Raw genomic sequence first — 21,311 nt, forward strand, 5'->3', positions numbered from 1 at the left:
GCCACTGTGTACAGTTCTGGCCTCCGTATGACACTGCGAGTCACTGTGCACAGTTCCTGTCTCCGTATCACACTGGGAATCACTGTGCTCAGTTCCTGTCTCCGTTTCACACTGGGAGTCACTGTGCACAGTTCCTGTCTCCGTACCACACTGGGAGCCACTGTGTACAGTTCTGGTCTCCGTATCACACTGCGAGTCACTGTGCACAGTTCCGGTCTCCGTATCACACTGGGAGTCACTGTGCACAGTTCTTGTCTCCGTATCACACTGCGAGTCACTGTGCACAGTTCCTGTCTCTGTATCACACTGGGAGTCACTGTGCACAGTTCTTGTCTCCGTATCACACTGCGAGTCACTGTGCACAGTTCCTGTCTCTGTATCACACTGGGAGTCACTGTGCACAGTTCTTGTCTCCGTATCACACTGCGAGTCACTGTGCACAGTTCCTGTCTCTGTATCACACTGGGAGTCACTGTGCACAGTTCTTGTCTCCGTATCACACTGCGAGTCACTGTGCACAGTTCTTGTCTCCGTATCACACTGGGAGTCACTGTGCACAGTTCCAGTCTCCGTATCACACTGGGAGTCACAGTGCACAGTTCCGGTCTCTGTATCACACTGGGAGTCACAGTGCACAGTTCTTGTCTCCGTATCACACTGCGAGTCACTGTGCACAGTTCTTGTCTCCGTATCACACTGGGAGTCACAGTGCACAGTTCCTGTCTCCGTATTACACTGGGGGTCACTGTGCACAGTTCCGGTCTCCGTATCACACTGGGAGTCACTGTGCACAGTTCCTGTCTCCGTATCACACTGGGAGACAATGTGCACAGTTCCTGTCTCCGTATCACACTGGGGGTCACTGTGCACAGTTCCTGTCTCCGTATCACACTGGGGGTCACTGTGCACAGTTCCTGTCTCCGTACCACACTGGGAGCCACTGTGTACAGTTCTGGCCTCCGTATGACACTGCGAGTCACTGTGCACAGTTCCTGTCTCCGTATCACACTGGGAGTCACTGTGCACAGTTCCTGTCTCCGTATCACACTGGGAATCACTGTGCTCAGTTCCTGTCTCCGTTTCACACTGGGAGTCACTGTGCACAGTTCCTGTCTCCGTACCACACTGGGAGCCAGTGTGTACAGTTCTGGTCTCCGTATCACACTGCGAGTCACTGTGCACAGTTCCGGTCTCCGTATCACACTGGGATTCACTGTGCACAGTTCCGGTCTCTGTATCACACTGGGAGTCACTGTGCACAGTTCCGGGTTCTGTATCACACTGGGAGTCACTGTGCACAGTTCCGGTCTCCGTATCACACTGGGAGTCACTGTGCACAGTTCTTGTCTCCGTATCACACTGGGAGTCACTGTGCACAGTTCCAGTCTCCGTATCACACTGCGAGTCACTGTGCACAGTTCCAGTCTCCGTATCACACCGGGAGTCACTGTGCACAATTCCTCTCTCTGTATCACACTGGGTGTCACTGTGCACAGTTCCAGTCTCCGTATCACACTGGGTGTCACTGTGCACAGTTCCTGTCTCTGTATCACACTGGGAGTCACTGTGCACAGTTCTTGTCTCCGTATCACACTGCGAGTCACTGTGCACAGTTCCTGTCTCTGTATCACACTGGGAGTCACTGTGCACAGTTCTTGTCTCCGTATCACACTGCGAGTCACTGTGCACAGTTCTTGTCTCCGTATCACACTGGGAGTCACTGTGCACAGTTCCAGTCTCCGTATCACACTGGGAGTCACAGTGCACAGTTCCGGTCTCTGTATCACACTGGGAGTCACAGTGCACAGTTCTTGTCTCCGTATCACACTGCGAGTCACTGTGCACAGTTCTTGTCTCCGTATCACACTGGGAGTCACAGTGCACAGTTCCTGTCTCCGTATTACACTGGGGGTCACTGTGCACAGTTCCGGTCTCCGTATCACACTGGGAGTCACTGTGCACAGTTCCTGTCTCCGTATCACACTGGGAGACAATGTGCACAGTTCCTGTCTCCGTATCACACTGGGGGTCACTGTGCACAGTTCCTGTCTCCGTATCACACTGGGGGTCACTGTGCACAGTTCCTGTCTCCGTACCACACTGGGAGCCACTGTGTACAGTTCTGGCCTCCGTATGACACTGCGAGTCACTGTGCACAGTTCCTGTCTCCGTATCACACTGGGAGTCACTGTGCACAGTTCCTGTCTCCGTATCACACTGGGAATCACTGTGCTCAGTTCCTGTCTCCGTTTCACACTGGGAGTCACTGTGCACAGTTCCTGTCTCCGTACCACACTGGGAGCCAGTGTGTACAGTTCTGGTCTCCGTATCACACTGCGAGTCACTGTGCACAGTTCCGGTCTCCGTATCACACTGGGATTCACTGTGCACAGTTCCGGTCTCTGTATCACACTGGGAGTCACTGTGCACAGTTCCGGTCTCTGTATCACACTGGGAGTCACTGTGCACAGTTCCGGTCTCCGTATCACACTGGGAGTCACTGTGCACAGTTCTTGTCTCCGTATCACACTGGGAGTCACTGTGCACAGTTCCAGTCTCCGTATCACACTGCGAGTCACTGTGCACAGTTCCAGTCTCCGTATCACACCGGGAGTCACTGTGCACAATTCCTCTCTCTGTATCACACTGGGTGTCACTGTGCACAGTTCCAGTCTCCGTATCACACTGGGTGTCACTGTGCACAGTTCTTGTCTCCGTATCACACTGGGAATCACTGTGCACAGTTCCAGTCTCCGTATCACACTGCGAGTCACTGTGCGCAGTTCTTGTCTCCGTATCACACTGCGAGTCACTGTGCACAGTTCTTGTCTCCGTATCACACTGGGAGTCACTGTGCACAGTTCTTGTCTCCGTATCACACTGGGAGTCACTGTGCACAGTTCCGGTCTCCGCATCACACTGGGAGTCACAGTGCACAGTTCCGGTCTCTGTATCACACTGGGAGTCACAGTGCACAGTTCTTGTCTCCGTATCACACTGCGAGTCACAGTGCACAGTTCTTGTCTCCGTATCACACTGCGAGTCACTGTGCACAGTTCTTGTCTCCGTATCACACTGGGAGTCACTGTGCACAGTTCCTGTCTCTGTATCACACTGGGAGTCACTGTGCACAGTTCCGGTCTCCGTATCACACTGGGAGTCACTGTGCACAGTTCCGGTCTCCGTATCACACTGCGAGTCACTGTGCACAGTACCTGTCTCTGTATCACACTGGGAGTCACTGTGCACAGTTCCGGTCTCTGTATCACACTGCGAGTCACTGTGCACAGTTCCGGTCTCTGTATCACACTGCGAGTCACTGTGCACAGTTCCGGTCTCTGTATCACACTGGGAGTCACTGTGCACAGTTCTTGTCTCCGTATCACACTGGGAGTCACTGTGCACAGTTCCTGTCTCCGTATCACACTGGGAGTCACTGTGCACAGTTCCAGTCTCCGTATCACACTGGGAGTCACAGTGCACAGTTCCGGTCTCTGTATCACACTGGGAGTCACTGTGCACAGTTCTTGTCTCCGTATCACACTGGTAGTCACTGTGCACAGTTCCGGTCTCTGTATCACACTGGGAGTCACTGTGCACAGTTCTTGTCTCTGTATCACACTGGGAGTCACTGTGCACAGTTCTTGTCTCCGTATCACACTGCGAGTCACTGTGCACAGTTCCGGTCTCTGTATCACACTGGGATTCACTGTGCACAGTTCCGGTCTCTGTATCACACTGGGAGTCACTGTGCACAGTTCCGGTCTCAGTATCACACTGGGAGTCACTGTGCACAGTTCCGGTCTCTGTATCACACTGCGAGTCACTGTGCACAGTTCCGGTCTCCGTATCACACTGGGAGTCACTGTGCACAGTTCCGGTCTCTGTATCACACTGGGAGTCACTGTGCACAGTTCCTGTCTCCGTATCACACTGGGAGTCACTGTGCACAGTTCCGGTCTCTGTATCACACTGGGAGTCACTGTGCACAGTTCCGGTCTCAGTATCACACTGGGAGTCACAGTGCACAGTTCCGGTCTCTGTATCACACTGCGAGTCACTGTGCACAGTTCCTGTCTCCGTATCACACTGGGAGTCACTGTGCACAGTTCCGGTCTCTGTATCACACTGGGAGTCACTGTGCACAGTTCCTGTCTCCGTATCACACTGGGAGTCACTGTGCACAGTTCCTGTCTCCGTATCACACTGGGAGTCACTGTGCACAGTTCCTGTCTCCGTATCACAGTGGGAGTCACAGTGCACAGTTCCGGTCTCTGTATCACACTGGGAGTCACTGTGCACAGTTCCGGTCTCCGTATCACACTGGGAGTCACTGTGCACAGTTCCGGTCTCAGTATCACACTGGGAGTCACAGTGCACAGTTCCGGTCTCTGTATCACACTGCGAGTCACTGTGCACAGTTCCAGTCTCCGTATCACACTGGGAGTCACTGTGCACAGTTCCGGTCTCTGTATCACACTGGGATTCACAGTGCACAGTTCCGGTCTCTGTATCACACTGCGAGTCACTGTGCACAGTTCCAGTCTCCGTATCACACTGGGAGTCACTATGCCCAGTTCTGGTCTCTGTATCACACTGGGAGTCACTGTGCACAGTTCCGGTCTCTGTATCACACTGGGAGTCACTGTGCACAGTTCCTGTCTCTGTATCACAGTGGGAGTCACTGTGCACAGTTCCTGTCTCCGTATCACACTGGGATTCACAGTGCACAGTTCCGGTCTCTGTATCACACTGGGAGTCACTGTACACAGTTCCGGTCTCTGTATCACACTGGGAGTCACTGTGCACAGTTCCTGTCTCCGTATCACACTGGGAGTCACTGTGCACAGTTCCTGTCTCCGTATCACACTGGGAGTCACTGTGCACCGTTCCTGTCTCTGTATCACACTGGGAGTCACTGTGCACAGTTCCTGTCTCTGTATCACACTGGGAGTCACTGTGCACAGTTCCTGTCTCTGTATCACATTGGGAGTCACTGTGCACAGTTCCTGTCTCTGTATCACACTGGGAGTCACTGTGCACAGTTCCTGTCTCTGTATCACACTGGGAGTCACTGTGCACAGTTCCTGTCTCTGTATCACACTGGGAGTCACTGTGCACAGTTCCTGTCTCTGTATCACACTGGGAGTCACTGTGCACAGTTCCGGTCTCTGTATCACACTGGGAGTCACTTTGCACAGTTCGTGTCTCCGTATCACACTGGGAGTCACTGTGCACAGTTCCTGTCTCTGTATCACACTGGGAGTCACTGTGCACAGTTCCGGTCTCTGTATCACACTGGGAGTCACTGTGCACAGTTCCGGTCTCTGTATCACACTGGGAGTCACTGTGCACAGTTCGTGTCTCCGTATCACACTGGGAGTCACTGTGCACAGTTCCTGTCTCTGTATCACACTGGGAGTCACTGTGCACAGTTCCGGTCTCTGTATCACACTGGGGGTCACTGTGCACAGTTCCTGTCTCTGTATCACACTGAGAGTCACTGTGCACAGTTCCTGTCTCTGTATCACACTGGGGGTCACTGTGCACAGTTCCTGTCTCTGTATCACACTGAGAGTCACTGTGCACAGTTCCTGTCTCTGTATCACACTGGGAGTCACTGTGCACAGTTCCGGTCTCCGTATCACACTGGGGGTCACTGTGCACAGTTCCTGTCTCTGTATCACACTGGGAGTCACTGTGCACAGTTCCTGTCTCTGTATCACACTGGGAGTCACTGTGCACAGTTCCGGTCTCTGTATCACACTGGGGGTCACTGTGCACAGTTCCTGTCTCTGTATCACACTGAGAGTCACTGTGCACAGTTCCTGTCTCCGTATCACACTGGGAGTCACTGTGCACAGTTCCTGTCTCTGTATCACACTGGGAGTCACTGTGCACAGTTCCGGTCTCTGTATCACACTGGGAGTCACTGTGCACAGTTCCTGTCTCCGTATCACACTGGGAGTCACTGTGCACAGTTCCTGTCTCCGTATCACACTGGGAGTCACTGTGTACAGTTCCTGTCTCTGTATCACACTGGGAGTCACTGTGCACAGTTCCTGTCTCCGTATCACACTGGGAGTCACTGTGCACAGTTCCTGTCTCCGTATCACACTGCGAGTCACTGTGCACAGTTCCGGTCTCTGTATCACACTGGGAGTCACTGTGCACAGTTCGTGTCTCCGTATCACACTGGGAGTCACTGTGCACAGTTCCTGTCTCTGTATCACACTGGGAGTCACTGTGCACAGTTCCTGTCTCTGTATCACACTGGGAGTCACTGTGCACAGTCCCGGTATCCGTATCACACTGGGAGTCACTGTGCACAGTTCCTGTCTCTGTATCACACTGGGAGTCACTGTGCACAGTTCCTGTCTCCGTATCACATTGGGAGTCACTGTGTGGTTATGGCCACGTTATTGGAAACGAGAGAAGGTGGGCTGATTGAACCGGCAGAGGTGCTTTTCTCCAGGAAGGAGAAGGTTGAAAAGTGGCACGTGATGGAGTCATACAGCGTAGTGAGGCCCTTCAGCCCATTGAGCTGTGCTTGCACCTTGGAGGAATTATGCGATTAGTCCCAACCTGCTCTGCACCCATAGCTTAACAATCCGTCTGTTTTCCATTTCTAATCAGTATTGACCGTGTTTCGACAGCCGTTTCCGGCAGCGCATTGTGAGTGCTGTGTTCAGTTCCCCATGTCACTCTTTAAAATGGTGAAGGAATGCTACAGGGTGGTCGTAGCATTGTGGGAGAGGCAGAAATAGAGGGGCATGGAATATAATGCAGTCGCTAATAATGGTGGGGAAATCAGGAGAATTGTATTTAGCCAGAGGGCAGCGGGAATGTGAAACTGGCTCCCACAGGGAAAGGTTGGAGATGTATTTAATGGGGGATAATAATAATAGCTTATTGTCACAAGTAGGCTTCAATGAAGTTACTGTGAAAAGCCCCTAGTCGCCACATTCCGGCGCCTGTTCGGGCAGGCTGGTACGGGAATTGAACCCGCTGCCGGCCTTGTTCTGCATTACAAGCCAGCTATTTAGCCCACTGTGCCGAACCAGCCCCAATCAATAGATGAGGCAGGGCGGGATAGAAGGCGGTGTCGATGGGCTGGGTGGTGGATCGTGTGGAGCATTAACAGCAGCACAAAGATGGTGCTTGTAGACTCCCATCTTACCCTAAATAGGGAAGAGGAGAGCAGACAATCTGTCTGCCTGTGTGGCCACATCGTTTAACTCGTGCCTTCCCCAAACTCGATTCACACCAGTTTGGGTCAAACGCAGTTCCGTGCGGTTTTCATTACGCGCGCGGTCTCTCTGGCAGCGAGGGGCAGGTTATTGCACAAGAGGACGGCCGCTATAAATTAAATCAGCATAGAAGTTTTTATTTTTTTCAACATTTTTATGTGCTTTGACTTTTGCAGACAGCATTTCAGATGCGTCAAATACAGATTTTCTGCTGTCGGCATTGCAAGCAGAGGGAGCCAAGGTGGAGGAGGAGTCTGAAGTAAGTGACTTCTATTGTTTCACGTGTGCGCGTGTGTGTCTGTGCACGTGTACATGTCAGTGTGTGCCTGTATGTGCATGTGTGCACGCATGTGTGGTGTGCGCCTGCACATGTGTGCGCACATGTGTGCGCACATGTGTGCATCCGTGCCTGTACATGCACGTGTGTGTATGCATGTGTGGTGTCTGTAAATGTACGTGTGTGCACATGTGTGGGTGTGCGCCTATACATGCATTGTGGATGTGTGCCTGTGCATGCATGCCCATGGTAGGCTTATGCAGAAAGTAAGGAGGCATGGGATAGTGGGAAATTTGGCCAGTTGGATAACGAACTGGCAACCGATAGAAGTCAGAGAGTGGTGGTGGATGGTAAATATTCAGCCTGGATCCCAGTTACCAGTGGCGTACCGCAGGGATCAGTTCTGGGTCCTCTGCTGTTTGTGATTTTCATTAATGACTTGGATGAGGGAGTTGAAGGGTGGGTCAGTAAATTTGCAGACGATACGAAGATTGGTGGAGTTGTGGATAGTAAGGAGGGCTGTTGTCGGCTGCAAAGAGACATAGATAGGATGCAGAGCTGGGCTGAGAAGTGGCAGATGGAGTTTAACCCTGAAAAGTGTGAGGTTGTCCATTTTGGAAGGACAAATATGAATGCGGAATACAGGGTTAACGGTAGAGTTCTTGGCAATACGGAGGAGCAGAGAGATCTTTGGGTCTATGTTCATACATCTTTGAAAGTTGCCACTCAAGTGGATAGAGCTGTGAAGAAGGCCTATGGTGTGCTCGCGTTCATTAACAGAGGGATTGAATTTAAGAGCCGTGAGGTGATGATGCAGCTGTACAAAACTTTGGTAAGGCCACATTTGGAGTACTGTGTACAGTTCTGGTCGCCTCATTTTAGGAAGGATGTGGAAGCTTTGGAAAAGGTGCAAAGAAGATTTACCAGGATGTTGCCTGGAATGGAGAGTAGGTCTTACGAGGAAAGGTTGAGGGTGCTAGGCCTTTTCTCATTAGAACGGAGAAGGATGAGGGGCGACTTGATAGAGGTTTATAAGATGATCAGGGGAATAGATAGAGTAGACAGTCAGAGACTTTTCCCCGGGTGGAACAAACCATTACAAGGGGACATAAATTTAAGGTGAAAGGTGGAAGATATAGAAGGGCTATCAGAGGTAGGTTCTTTACCCAGAGCGTAGTGGGGGCATGGAATGCACTGCCTGTGGAAGTAGTTGAGTCGGAAACATTAGGGACCTTCAAGCAGCTTTTGGATAGGTACATGGATTACGGTAAAATAATATAGTGTAGATTTATTTGTTCTTAAGGGCAGCACGGTAGCATTGTGGATAGCACAATGCTTCACAGCTCCAGGGTCCCAGGTTCGATTCCGGCTTGGGTCACGGTCTGTGCGGAGTCTGCACGTCCTCCCCGTGTCTGCGTGGGTTTCCTCCGGGTGCTCTGGTTTCCTCCCACAGTCCAAAGATGAGCAGGGTAGGTGAATTGGCCAATGATAAATTGCCCTTAGTGTCCAAAATTGCCCTTGGTGTTGGGTGGAGGTGTTGATTTGGGTAGGGTGCTCTTTCCAGGAGCCGGTGCAGACTCAAAGGGCCGAATGGCCTCCTTCTGCACTGTAAACTCAATGCTAATCTATGATTAATCTAGGACAAAGGTTCGGCACAACATCGTGGGCCGAAGGGCCTGTTCTGTGCTGTATTTTCTATGTGTGGGTGTGCACCTATACGTGCATTTGTATGCGCACGTATGTGTGGGTGTGCACCTGTACATGCATGTGTATACCTGTACATGCACGTGTATACACACACACACACACACACACACACACACACACACACACCAGGGAGAGGATGGTGGAAAGGAAAGAGAAATAATGAAATAGAACAATCCTTGATTCAGATGGATGTCTTCCAGTTATTTTCTTTCTCTGGGTTAGGCCGTAGGTACTTTTCCGGCGGCTGGTAATGGCCTTCAGTGCAGACTCACAGAGACCGCAGGCAACTGGCAGCAGAGCGAGGGAGAAAACACAGCTCCTCGAGAGGGCCTAGAGGCTCCTGGCAGGCTCTCTCTGAATTAATCACCTGGCAGGAAACAATCGCTGACAGTTGTCGAGCAGAACACTGTCCCTGGCCAGCCCACCGGTTGCCAGTTAACCAGTTGAACCGATTCCCTCCAGTCTGCTGAGTACCGAAAAGTCCGAGTTCTCCCTTCGCAAATACAAAACTTGAGCACACAGTGTTGCAGCAGGCACGCTGTCTGAACCTCTGCGTCCTCTACTTCCTCCACTCAACATCAAAAGTATATCTCAATTATTGGTCCACGAGCCAAAACGAATAAAAGAAATGGAAGCAAAGGAAATAACGTGCGTGTGCGCGTGTACGTACATAACAGGGAGGTAAAGATGGATCGCTGTGTGTGTTGTCTAAGGGGTGGATGCAAAGGTGTGGGTAGAGGGCGTTCTATTCCTGGAGCAGAGGGGCCGGGAGGAATTGGTGCCGAATGGGACTTGGATCTCCTTGTTGATGAGTTGCTGAAAGCTAACATGAAAGTGCAGCAAGCCAATTTGGAAGGCAAGATGGTAGGTTGGCCTTCACCCCGAGGGGCTTTGAGTCCAGCGGTAAAAGGTGCCTTTGCTTCAATTCTATCGAACCTTGGCGAGAGCACGCAGGCACGTTGTGTACAGTTTAGGCCCCCTTGCCCAGGGAAGGCTACGCTTGCCGTGGAGGGAGTGCAGCGGATCGTCGCCAGACTGATTCCTGGGATGGCGGGAGGAAAGAGCGGCGATCTCATTCTTGAGGGGAGTTCGATAGTGTCGACCGACACAGGAAGGGAGCTTCACCTGGCCTGGGCGATCTCGAATCAGCGGATCACGGTCTCCGAACAGGGGACCAGCCATTTAGCACTTGAGGATGAGGAATCTTTTCACTCGGCGGGTGGTGAACGTTTGGAATTCTCGATCCTGGTGGGTTGTGGAAGCTCCGTTGTTGAGTATGTTCAAGACAGACGGATACGAGATGCATCAGGAAATATGGGGGATAGTTCGGGGAATGTGGTATACAGGGTAGATGATCAACTGTGATCTAGTTGAACGGCATAGCAAGTTTGAGGGGCCGCAACATTAGCCCCGTTCCCCTTCAGCAGCTCGGGCACCTCCGAGACCCTGCAGATCACCCCCATAGGATCCTGCTTCATCTCAGGCCCCCCATTATCCTTGATAAGGTCTCAAACAGCGCCTCCCAGAAGCTATCCGATGTCTCTCAACCCCAGAACGAGTGAACGTGATTCGCTGCCCCCCCCCCCCGCCCACACTTCTCCCATCCATCCATCCATTTCCCCCTGGGAAGGAGGCACTCATCTGAGCCCAGCCCACGGTGTACCCTGCGCACCACTTTAAACTGAATCACGGAGGAAGTCAAGTTCACTCACCACATCGCTTCACAACAGAACCCTCATCCTATCTCCCTCCCCAACTCCCCCTCCCATTTCCACGTAATCCTTTCCACCAGCACCTTAGCCTGCTCTCCCAACCACCTGTATGTCCCCGATCCTGCCCTCCCCCCACCTTATCCGGGAGCAGCAACTTCTCCAGCAGCGTGTACTCCGTTCATTGGGGGAACGTCGGTAGTTCCTTGCGTGCACAGATCCGCACCTGCCAGTACTTAAACTCCTTTCCCATCGGTAACTCCAATCTCTCCCGTAGCTCATCCCACCCAGTGAATTTCCCCTCCGAGAATAGATCCCTGACCTGCTTCAACCCCTCCTCCTTCCACCGTCTGTTTATCCCATCCATCCCTCCTGGCTTATACCTATGGTTCCCATACAGTGGTGCCCAGCTTAAAGTGCCTCATCAACTGATTCCGGATCTTTTTTTTTTTATTAAATATTTTATTGAACATTTTTGGTCAACCAACACAGTACATTGTGCATCCTTTACACAATATTATAACAACACAAATAACAATGACCTATTTTATAAACAAAAAATGAATAAATAATAAATAACAAAAATGAAAACTAGCCCTAATTGGCAACTGCCTTGTCACAAGTAACACTCTCCAAAAATATAATTTAACAGTCCAATATATAATTATCTGTAGCAACGACCTATACATACTATACAGTATATATTAACAACCCTGAGAGTCCTTCTGGTTCCTCCTCTTCTCCCCCCCCCGATCCTGGGCTGCTGCTGCTGCCTTCTTTTTCCCATTCCGTCTATCTTTCTGCGAGATATTCGACGAACGGTTGCCACCGCCTGGTGAACCCTTGAGCCGACCCCCTTAGGACGAACTTAATCCGCTCTAGCTTTATAAACCCCGCCATGTCATTTATCCAGGTCTCCACCCCCGGGGGCTTGGCTTCTTTCCACATTAGCAATATCCTGCGCCGGGCTACTAGGGACGCAAAGGCCAAAACATCGGCCTCTCACGCCTCCTGCACTCCCGGCTCTTGTGCAACCCCAAATATAGCCAACCCCCAGCTTGGTTCGACCCGGACTCCTACTACTTTTGAAAGCACCTTTGTCACCCCCATCCAAAACCCCTGTAGTGCCGGGCATGACCAAAACATATGGGTATGATTCGCTGGGCTTCTCGAGCACCTCGCACACCTATCCTCCACCCCCAAAAATTTACTGAGCCGTGCTCCAGTCATATGTGCCCTGTGTAATACCTTAAACTGAATCAGGCTTAGCCTGGCACACGAGGACGACGAGTTTACCCTGCTTAGGGCATCTGCCCACAGCCCCTCCTCGATCTCCTCCCCCAGCTCTTCTTCCCATTTCCCTTTTAGTTCATCTACCATAGTCTCCCCTTCGTCCCTCATTTCCCTATATATATCTGACACCTCACCATCCCCCACCCATGTCTTTGAGATCACTCTGTCCTGCACCTCTTGTGTCGGGAGCTGCGGGAATTCCCTCACCTGTTGCCTCGCAAAAGCCCTCAGTTGCATATACCTGAATGCATTCCCTTGGGGCAACCCATATTTCTCGGTCAGCGCTCCCAGACTCGCGAACTTCCCATCCACAAACCGATCTTTCAGTTGCGTTATTCCTGCTCTTTGCCACATTCCATATCCTCCATCCATTCCCCCCGGGGCAAACCTATGGTTGTTTCTTATCGGGGACCCCCCCAAGGCTCCAGTCTTTCCCCTATGCCGTCTCCACTGTCCCCAAATCTTCAGTGTAGCCACCACCACCGGGCTTGTGGTGTAGTTCCTCGGTGAGAACGGCAATGGGGCTGTCACCATAGCCTGTAGGCTAGTCCCCCTACAGGACGCCCTCTCTAATCTCTTCCACGCCGCTCCCTCCTCCTCTCCCATCCACTTACTCACCATTGAAATATTAGCGGCCCAATAATACTCACTTAGGCTCGGTAGTGCCAGCCCCCCCCTATCCCTGCTACGCTGTAAGAATTCCTTCCTCACTCTCGGGGTCTTCCCGGCCCACACACAACCCATGATGCTCTTTTCAATCCTTTTAAAAAAAGCCTTCGTGATCACCACCGGGAGGCACTGAAACACAAAGAGGAATCTCGGGAGGACCACCATCTTAACCGCCTGCACCCTCCCTGCCATTGACAGGGATACCATATCCCATCTCCTGAAATCCTCCTCCATCTGTTCCACCAACCGCGTTAAATTTAACCTATGCAATGTGCCCCAATTCTTAGCTATCTGGATCCCCAGGTAACGAAAGTCCCTTGTTACCTTCCTCAACGGTAGGTCCTCTATTTCTCTACTCTGCTCCCCTGGATGCACCACAAACAACTCACTTTTCCCCATGTTCAATTTATACCCTGAAAAATCCCCAAACTCCCCAAGTATCCGCATTATTTCTGGCATCCCCTCCGCCGGGTCCGCCACGTATAGTAGCAAATCGTCCGCATACAAAGATACCCGGTGCTCTTCTCCTCCCCTAAGTACTCCCCTCCACTTCTTGGAACCCCTCAACGCTATCGCCAGGGGCTCAATCGCCAGTGCAAACAATAATGGGGACAGAGGGCATCCCTGCCTTGTCCCTCTATGGAGCCGAAAATATGCAGATCCCCGTCCATTCGTGACCACGCTCGCCACTGGGGCCCTATACAACAGCTGCACCCATCTAACATACCCCTCTCCAAAACCAAATCTCCTCAACACCTCCCACAAATAATCCCACTCCACTCTATCAAATGCTTTCTCGGCATCCATCGCCACTACTATCTCCGTTTCTCCCTCTGGTGGGGCCATCATCATTACCCCTAACAACCTCCGTATATTCGTGTTCAGCTGTCTCCCCTTCACAAACCCAGTTTGGTCCTCGTGGACCACCCCCGGGACACATTCCTCTATTCTCATTGCCATTACCTTGGCCAGGACCTTGGCATCTACATTTAGGAGGGAAATAGGTCTATAGGACCCGCATTGTAGCGGGTCCTTTTCCTTCTTTAAGAGAAGCGATATCGTTGCTTCAGACATAGTTGGGGGCAGTTGTCCCCTTTCCTTTGCCTCATTAAAGGTCCTCGTCAGTACCGGGGCGAGCAAGTCCACATATTTTCTATAGAATTCGACTGGGAATCCATCCGGTCCCGGGGCCTTTCCCGCCTGCATGCTCCTAATTCCTTTCACCACTTCTTCTACCTCGATCTGTGCTCCCAGTCCCACCCTTTCCTGCTCTTCCACCTTGGGAAATTCCAGCCGATCCAAGAAGCCCATCATTCTCTCCCTCCCATCCGGGGGTTGAGCTTCATATAATTTTTTATAAAATGTCTTGAACACTCCATTCACTCTCTCCGCTCCCCGCTCCATCTCTCCTTCCTCATCCCTCACTCCCCCTATTTCCCTCGCTGCTCCCCTTTTCCTCAATTGGTGTGCCAGCAACCTGCTCGCCTTCTCCCCATATTCGTACTGTACACCCTGTGCCTTCCTCCATTGTGCCTCTGCAGTGCCTGTAGTCAGCAAGTCAAATTCTACATGTAGCCTTTGCCTTTCCCTGTACAGTCCCTCCTCCGGTGCTTCCGCATATTGTCTGTCCACCCTCAAAAGTTCTTGCAGCAACCGCTCCCGTTCCTTACTCTCCTGCTTCCCTTTATGTGCCCTTATTGATATCAGCTCCCCTCTAACCACCGCCTTCAACGCCTCCCAGACCACTCCCACCTGGACCTCCCCATTATCATTGAGTTCCAAGTACTTTTCAATGCACCCCCTCACCCTTAGACACACCCCCTCATCTGCCATTAGTCCCATGTCCATTCTCCAGGGTGGGCGCCCTCCTGTTTCCTCCCCTATCTCCAAGTCCACCCAGTGTGGAGCGTGATCCGAAATGGCTATAGCCGTATACTCCGTTCCCCTCACCTTCGGGATCAATGCCCTACCCAGCACAAAAAAGTCTATTCGCGAGTAGACTTTATGGACATAGGAGAAAAACGAGAACTCCTTACTCCTAGGTCTGCTAAATCTCCACGGGTCTACACCTCCCATCTGCTCCATAAAATCTTTAAGCACCTTGGCTGCTGCCGGCCTCCTTCCAGTCCTGGACTTCGACCTATCCAGCCCTGGTTCCAACACCGTATTAAAATCTCCCCTCATTATCGGCTTTCCCATCTCTAGGTCCGGAATGCGTCCTAGCATCCGCCTCATAAAATTGGCATCATCCCAGTTCGGGGCATATACGTTTACCAAAACCACCGTCTCCCCCTGTAGTTTGCCACTCACCATCACGTATCTGCCCCCGTTATCCGCCACTGTAGTCTTTGCCTCGAACATTACCCGCTTCCCCACTAATATAGCCACCCCCCTGTTTTTTTGCATCTAGCCCCGAATGGAACACCTGCCCCACCCATCCTTTGCGTAGCCTAACCTGGTCTATCAGTTTCAGGTGCGTTTCCTGTAACATAACCACATCTGCCTTAAGTTTCTTAAGGTGTGCGAGTACCCGTGCCCTCTTTATCGGCCCGTTCAGCCCTCTCACGTTCCACGTGATCAGCCGAGTTGGGGGGCTTCCTACCCCCCCCCCCCCTTGTCGATTAGCCATCACCTTTTTCCAGCTCCTCACCCGGTTCCCACGCAGCTGTATCTCCCCCAGGCGGTGCCCCCCCGCCCATCCTCTCCCATACCAGCTCCCCCCTCTCCCCAGCAGCAGCAACCCAGTAATTCCCCCCTCCCACCCCCCCCGCTAGATCCCCCGCTAGCGTAATTACTCCCCCCATGTTGCTCCCAGAAGTCAGCAAACTCTGGCTGACCTCAGCTTCCCCCCGTGACCTCGGCTCGCACCGTGCGACGCCCCCTCCTTCCTGCTTCTCTATTCCCGCCATGATTATCATAGCGCGGGAACCAAGCCCGCGCTTCTCCCTTGGCCCTGCCCCCAATGGCCAACGCCCCATCTCCTCCACCTCCCCTCCTCCCCCCATCACCACCTGTGGGAGAGAGAAAAGTTATCACATCGCAGGATTAGTACATAAAACCCCCCTTTGCTCCCCACATTCGCCCCACCACTTTGTTCGAACGTTCTTTTTAATAACCCGCTCATTCCAGTTTTTCTTCCACAATAAAAGTCCACGCTTCATCCGCCGTCTCAAAGTAGTGGTGCCTCCCTCGATATGTGACCCACAGTCTTGCCGGTTGCAGCATTCCAAATTTTATCTTCTTTTTGTGAAGCACCGCCTTGGCCCGATTAAAGCTCGCCCTCCTTCTCGCCACCTCCGCACTCCAGTCTTGATAAACGCGGATCACCGCGTTCTCCCATTTACTGCTCCGAGTTTTCTTCGCCCATCTAAGGACCATTTCTCTATCCTTAAAACGGAGGAATCTCACCACTATGGCTCTGGGAATTTCTCCTGCTCTCGGTCCTCGCGCCATCACTCGGTATGCTCCCTCCACCTCCAACGGACCCGCCGGGGCCTCCGCTCCCATTAACGAGTGCAGCATCGTGCTCACATATGCCTCGACGTCCGCTCCCTCCACACCTTCAGGAAGACCAAGAATCCTCAGGTTGTTCCTCCTTGCGTTGTTTTCCAGTGCCTCCAACCTTTCCACACATCGTTTCTGATGTGCCTCCTGCGTCTCCGTCTTCACCACCAGGCCCTGTATATCGTCCTCATTCTCGGCTGCCTTTGCCTTCACGACCCGAAGCTCCCGCTCCTGGGTCTTTTGTTCCTCCTTTAGCCCTTCGATCGCCTGTAGTATCGGGGCCAACAGCTCTTTCTTCATTTCCTTTTTTATCTCTTCCACGCAGCATTTCAAGAACTCTTGTTGTTCAGGGCCCCATGTTAAACTGCCACCTTCCGACGCCATCTTGGTTTTTGCTTGCCTTCCTTGCCGCTGTTCTAAAGGATCCACTGCAATCTGGCCACTCTCTCCTCCTTTTTCCATCCGTATCCAGGGGGGATTCCCTTCTGGTTTACCGCACAGTGTTTTTAGCCGTCAAAATTGCCGTTGGGGCTCCTATCAAGAGCCCAAAAGTCCGTTTCACAGGGAGCTGCCGAAACGTGCGACTCAGCTGGTCATCGCCGCACCCGGAAGTCTGATTCCGGATCTTAATAGTCGACCCCCTCCCCCGCCGACGCCTCCCCTTCCCCACAATCGCTGCCCACCCTCCCCCGCCGACGCCTCCTCTTCCCCACAATCGCTGCCCAGTAGTAGTGTATCAGATTCTGGAGCGCCAACCCCGCTCCTTGCCTCTGCCTTTGCACCAAGGCCCTCCTCATCCTCGGCACCTTCCCTGCCCCCACAAAATCCAAGACCAGCGCCTCCACGTTCTGGGAAAAGGCCTTAGGAAGGAAAATCAGGAAGGACTGAAAGTAAGATGGGAACCTTGGCAGCACATTCATCTTTCCCACCTGCACCCTCCCTGCCAATGTCAAGTGCAACGTATCCTACCTCTAATCTCTACCCTGTCAAGTTCCACCCATGCATTGTGGCCCACGGATGTGTGTGACTGGGTACAACACCCAAATTGAATCTGTCGCCGGGACAGCACTGCCTTGGCCTTGTTGAACTCCGCTCACATCCTGACCAAAGCCCTGATATTGATATCCTGAAATCCGGTCTCTCTCACCCCGCCTGTTCACAGACCAGTTTTGCCTAGGCCCACCGCAGAATCTTCTCCTTGTCACAAAGCATCGCCCAATCATTGCTGCGGCTGCTCCACCCCACTCTCTGCGCCACAAGTCTCCTCCAACTCTGCACTGTTTTCAGCTGGACCTGATAGCCCGTCAACATGTCCATCCAGGGGAGGATGTCGTCCCCGACACACTCCGCTGCTGAATCTACCCCCAACACGTCTGAAAAGAGCCGAAAGCAACGCTTCAAGCAGGAGCTGCCCTGTGTGCAACCACTCATTTCATGCCCGCCGCCGGAAGAGACGGTTCCTGCTCTGCTGGTTTAGCACAGTGGGCTAAACAGCTGGCTTGTAATATAGCAGCGCGGGTTCAATTCCCGTAACGGCCTCCCCAACCAGGCGCCGGATCGTGGCGACTAGGGGATTTTCACAGTCGCTTTGCTGAAGCCTACTTGTGACAAGCGATTATTACTATAATTTCTGTGGCAATGCACATACACACTGGCTGTTTTTGGCCCCATTTCTCTACAGTCCCTGACCAGAGGAAGTCGTTTGTCTTATCCTGATTTGCGGTTCATTCTACATTTATGTGAGGCGGTTGGTATCTGAGCAACTTGAGAATGATCCCCCTGAGTCTCCCTGTGAAATCCCGTGTGCGCTCGCTCTCTCTCTCTGTCACACTCGCTATCTGCCTGTCTCATGCTCTCTCTCTCTCTCTCTCGTGCTTTCTCTCTCTCTCTCGTGCTCTCTCTCTCTCTCTCGTGCTCTCTCTCTCTCTCTTGCGCGCGCTCTCTCTTGCGCGCGCTCTCTCGTGCGCGCGCTCTCTCGTGCGCGCGCTCTCTCGTGCGCGCGCTCTCTCGTGCGCGCGCTCTCTCGGTGCGCGCGCTCTCTCGTGCGCGCGCTCTCTCGTGCGCGCGCTCTCTCGTGCGCGCGCTCTCTCGTGCGCGCGCTCTCTCGTGCGCGCGCTCTCTCTCGTGCGCGCGCTCTCTCGTGCGCGCGCTCTCTCGTGCGCGCGCTCTCTCGTGGCGCGCGCTCTCTCGTGCGCGCGCTCTCTCGTGCGCGCTCTCGTGCGCGCTCTCTCGTGCGCGCGCTCTCTCGTGCGCGCGCTCTCTCGTGCGCGCGCCTCTCTCGTGCGCGCGCTCTCTCGTGCGCGCGCTCTCTCGTGCGCGCGCTCTCTCGTGCGCAGCGCTCTCTCGTGCGGCGCGCTCTCTCGTGCGCGCGCTCTCTCGTGCGCGCGCTCTCTCGTGCGCGCGCTCTCTCGTGCGCGCGCTCTCTCGTGCGCGCGCTCTCTCGTGCGCGCGCTCTCTCGTGCGCGCGCTCTCTCGTGCGCGCGCTCTCTCGTGCGCGCGCTCTCTCGTGCGCGCGCTCTCTCGTGCGCGCGCTCTCTCGTGCGCGCGCTCTCTCGTGCGCGCGCTCTCTCGTGCGCGCGCTCTCTCTCGTGCGCGCGCTCTCTCGTGCGCGCGCTCTCTCGTGCGCGCGCTCTCTCGTGCGCGCGCTCTCTCGTGCGCGCGCTCTCTCGTGCGCGCGCTCTCTCGTGCGCGCGCTCTCTCGCCTCTCTCGTGCGCTCTCTCTCGTGCGCGCTCTCAGGGCTCCTCTCGTGTGCGCGCTCTCTCTCGTGCGCGCTCTCTCTCGTGCGCGCTCTCCTCTCGTGCGCGCTCTCTCTCGTGCGCGCTCCTCTCGTGCGCGCTCCCTCTCGTGCGCGCTCCCTCTCGTGCGCGCTCTCTCTCGTGCGCGCTCTCTCTCGTGCGCGCTCTCTCTCGTGCGCGCGCTCTCGTGGCGCGCTCTCTCGTGCGCGCTCTCTCTCGTGCGCGCTCTCTCTCGTGAGCGCGCTCTCTCTCGTGCGCGCGCTCTCTCGTGCGCGCGCTCTCTCGTGCGCGCGCTCTCTCGTGCGCGCGCTCGCGTGCGGCGCTCTCTCGTGCGCGCGCTCTCTCGTGCGCGCGCTCTCTCGTGCGGCTCTCTTCGTGCGCGCGCTCTCTCGTGCGCGCGCTCTCTCGTGCGCGCCTCTCTCGTGCGCGCGCTCGTGCGCGCGCTCTCTCGTGCGCGCGCTCTCTCGTGCGCGCGCTCTCTCGTGCGCGGCTCTCGTGCGCTCGCTCTCTCGTGCGCGCCTCTCTCGTGGCGCCCTCTTCTCGTGCGCGCGCCTCTCTCTCGTGCGCGCCTCTCTCTCGTGCGCGCGCTCTCTCGTGCGGCCTCTCGTGCGCGCCCTCTCTCTCGGTGCGCGCCTCGCTCTCTCGTGCGCGCCCTCTCTCTCGTGCGCGCCCTCTCTCTCGTGCGCGCCCTCTCTCTCGTGCGCGCCCTCTCTCTCGTGCGCGCCCTCTCTCTCGTGCGCGCCCTCTCTCTCGTGCGCGCCCTCTCTCTCGTGCGCGCCCTCTCTCTCGTGCGCGCCCTCTCTCTCGTGCGCGCCCTCTCTCTCGTGCGCGCCCTCTCTCTCGTGCGCGCCCCTCTCTCTCGTGCGCGCCCTCTCTCTCGTGCGCGCCCTCTCTCTCGTGCGCGCCCTCTCTCTCGTGCGCGCCCTCTCTCTCGTGCGCGCCCTCTCTCTCGTGCGCGCCCCTCTCTCTCGTGCGCGCCCTCTCTCCTCGTGCGCGCCCTCTCTCTCGTGCGCGCCCTCTCTCTCGTGCGCGCCCTCTCTCTCGTGCGCGCCCTCTCTCTCGTGCGCGCCCTCTCTCTCGTGCGCGCCCTCTCTCTCGTGCGCGCCCTCTCTCTCGTGCGCGCCCTCTCTCTCGTGCGCGCCCTCTCTCTCGTGCGCGCCCTCTCTCTCGTGCGCGCCCTCTCTCTCGTGCGCGCCCTCTCTCTCGTGCGCGCCCTCTCTCTCGTGCGCGCCCTCTCTCTCGTGCGCGCCCTCTCTCTCGTGCGCGCCCTCTCTCTCGTGCGCGCCCTCTCTCTCGTGCGCGCCCTCTCTCTCGTGCGCGCCCTCTCTCTCGTGCGCGCCCTCTCTCTCGTGCGCGCCCTCTCTCTCGTGCGCGCCCTCTCTCTCGTGCGCGCCCTCTCTCTCGTGCGCGCCCTCTCTCTCGTGCGCGCCCTCTCTCTCGTGCGCGCCCTCTCTCTCGTGCGCGCCCCTCTCTCTCGTGCGCGCCCTCTCTCTCGTGCGCAGCCCCTCTCTCTCGTGCGCGCCCTCTCTCTCGTGCGCGCCCTCTCTCTCGTGCGCGCCCTCTCTCTCGTGCGCGCCCTCTCTCTCGTGCGCGCCCTCTCTCTCGTGCGCGCCCTCTCTCTCGTGCGCGCCCTCTCTCTCGTGCGCGCCCTCTCTCTCGTGCGCGCCCTCTCTCTCGTGCGCGCCCCTCTCTCTCGTGCGCGCCCTCTCTCTCGTGCGCGCCCTCTCTCTCGTGCGCGCCCTCTCTCTCGTGCGCGCCCTCTCTCTCGTGCGCGCCCTCTCTCTCGTGCGCGCCCTCTCTCTCGTGCGCGCCCTCTCTCTCGTGCGCGCCCTCTCTCTCGTGCGCGCCCTCTCTCTCGTGCGCGCCCTCTCTCTCGTGCGCGCCCTCTCTCTCGTGCGCGCCCTCTCTCTCGTGCGCGCCCTCTCTCTTCGTGCGCGCCCTCTCTCTCGGTGCGGCTCCCTCTCTCTCGTGCGCGCCCTCTCTCTCGTGCGCGCCCCTCTCTCTCGTGCGCGCCCTCTCTCTCGTGCGCGCCCTCTCTCTCGTGCGCGCCCTCTCTCTCGTGCGCGCCCTCTCTCTCGTGCGCGCCCTCTTCTCATCGTGCGCGCCCTCTCTCTCGGGGCGCTGCCCTCTCTCTCGTTGCGCGTGCGCGCCCCTCTCTGCGCCCCT

General features: G+C 55.2%; 1 protein-coding gene across 1 annotated transcript in view; it reads left to right on the forward strand.

Moving 5' to 3' along the window:
* LOC140410154 (vacuolar protein sorting-associated protein 37C-like) overlaps positions 1–21,311 on the forward strand; it is a 39,010-nt gene that overhangs the window by 13,179 nt on the left and 4,520 nt on the right. Inside the window, exon 2 of the mRNA XM_072498115.1 lies at positions 7,427–7,509. Within this exon, the coding sequence (XP_072354216.1) occupies positions 7,427–7,509 (83 nt within the window). The remainder of the gene's footprint in view (positions 1–7,426; positions 7,510–21,311) is intronic.

This window comes from Scyliorhinus torazame, chromosome 4, assembly GCF_047496885.1.
Source record: "Scyliorhinus torazame isolate Kashiwa2021f chromosome 4, sScyTor2.1, whole genome shotgun sequence".
In the NCBI taxonomy this organism is placed as follows: Eukaryota; Metazoa; Chordata; class Chondrichthyes; order Carcharhiniformes; family Scyliorhinidae; genus Scyliorhinus; species Scyliorhinus torazame.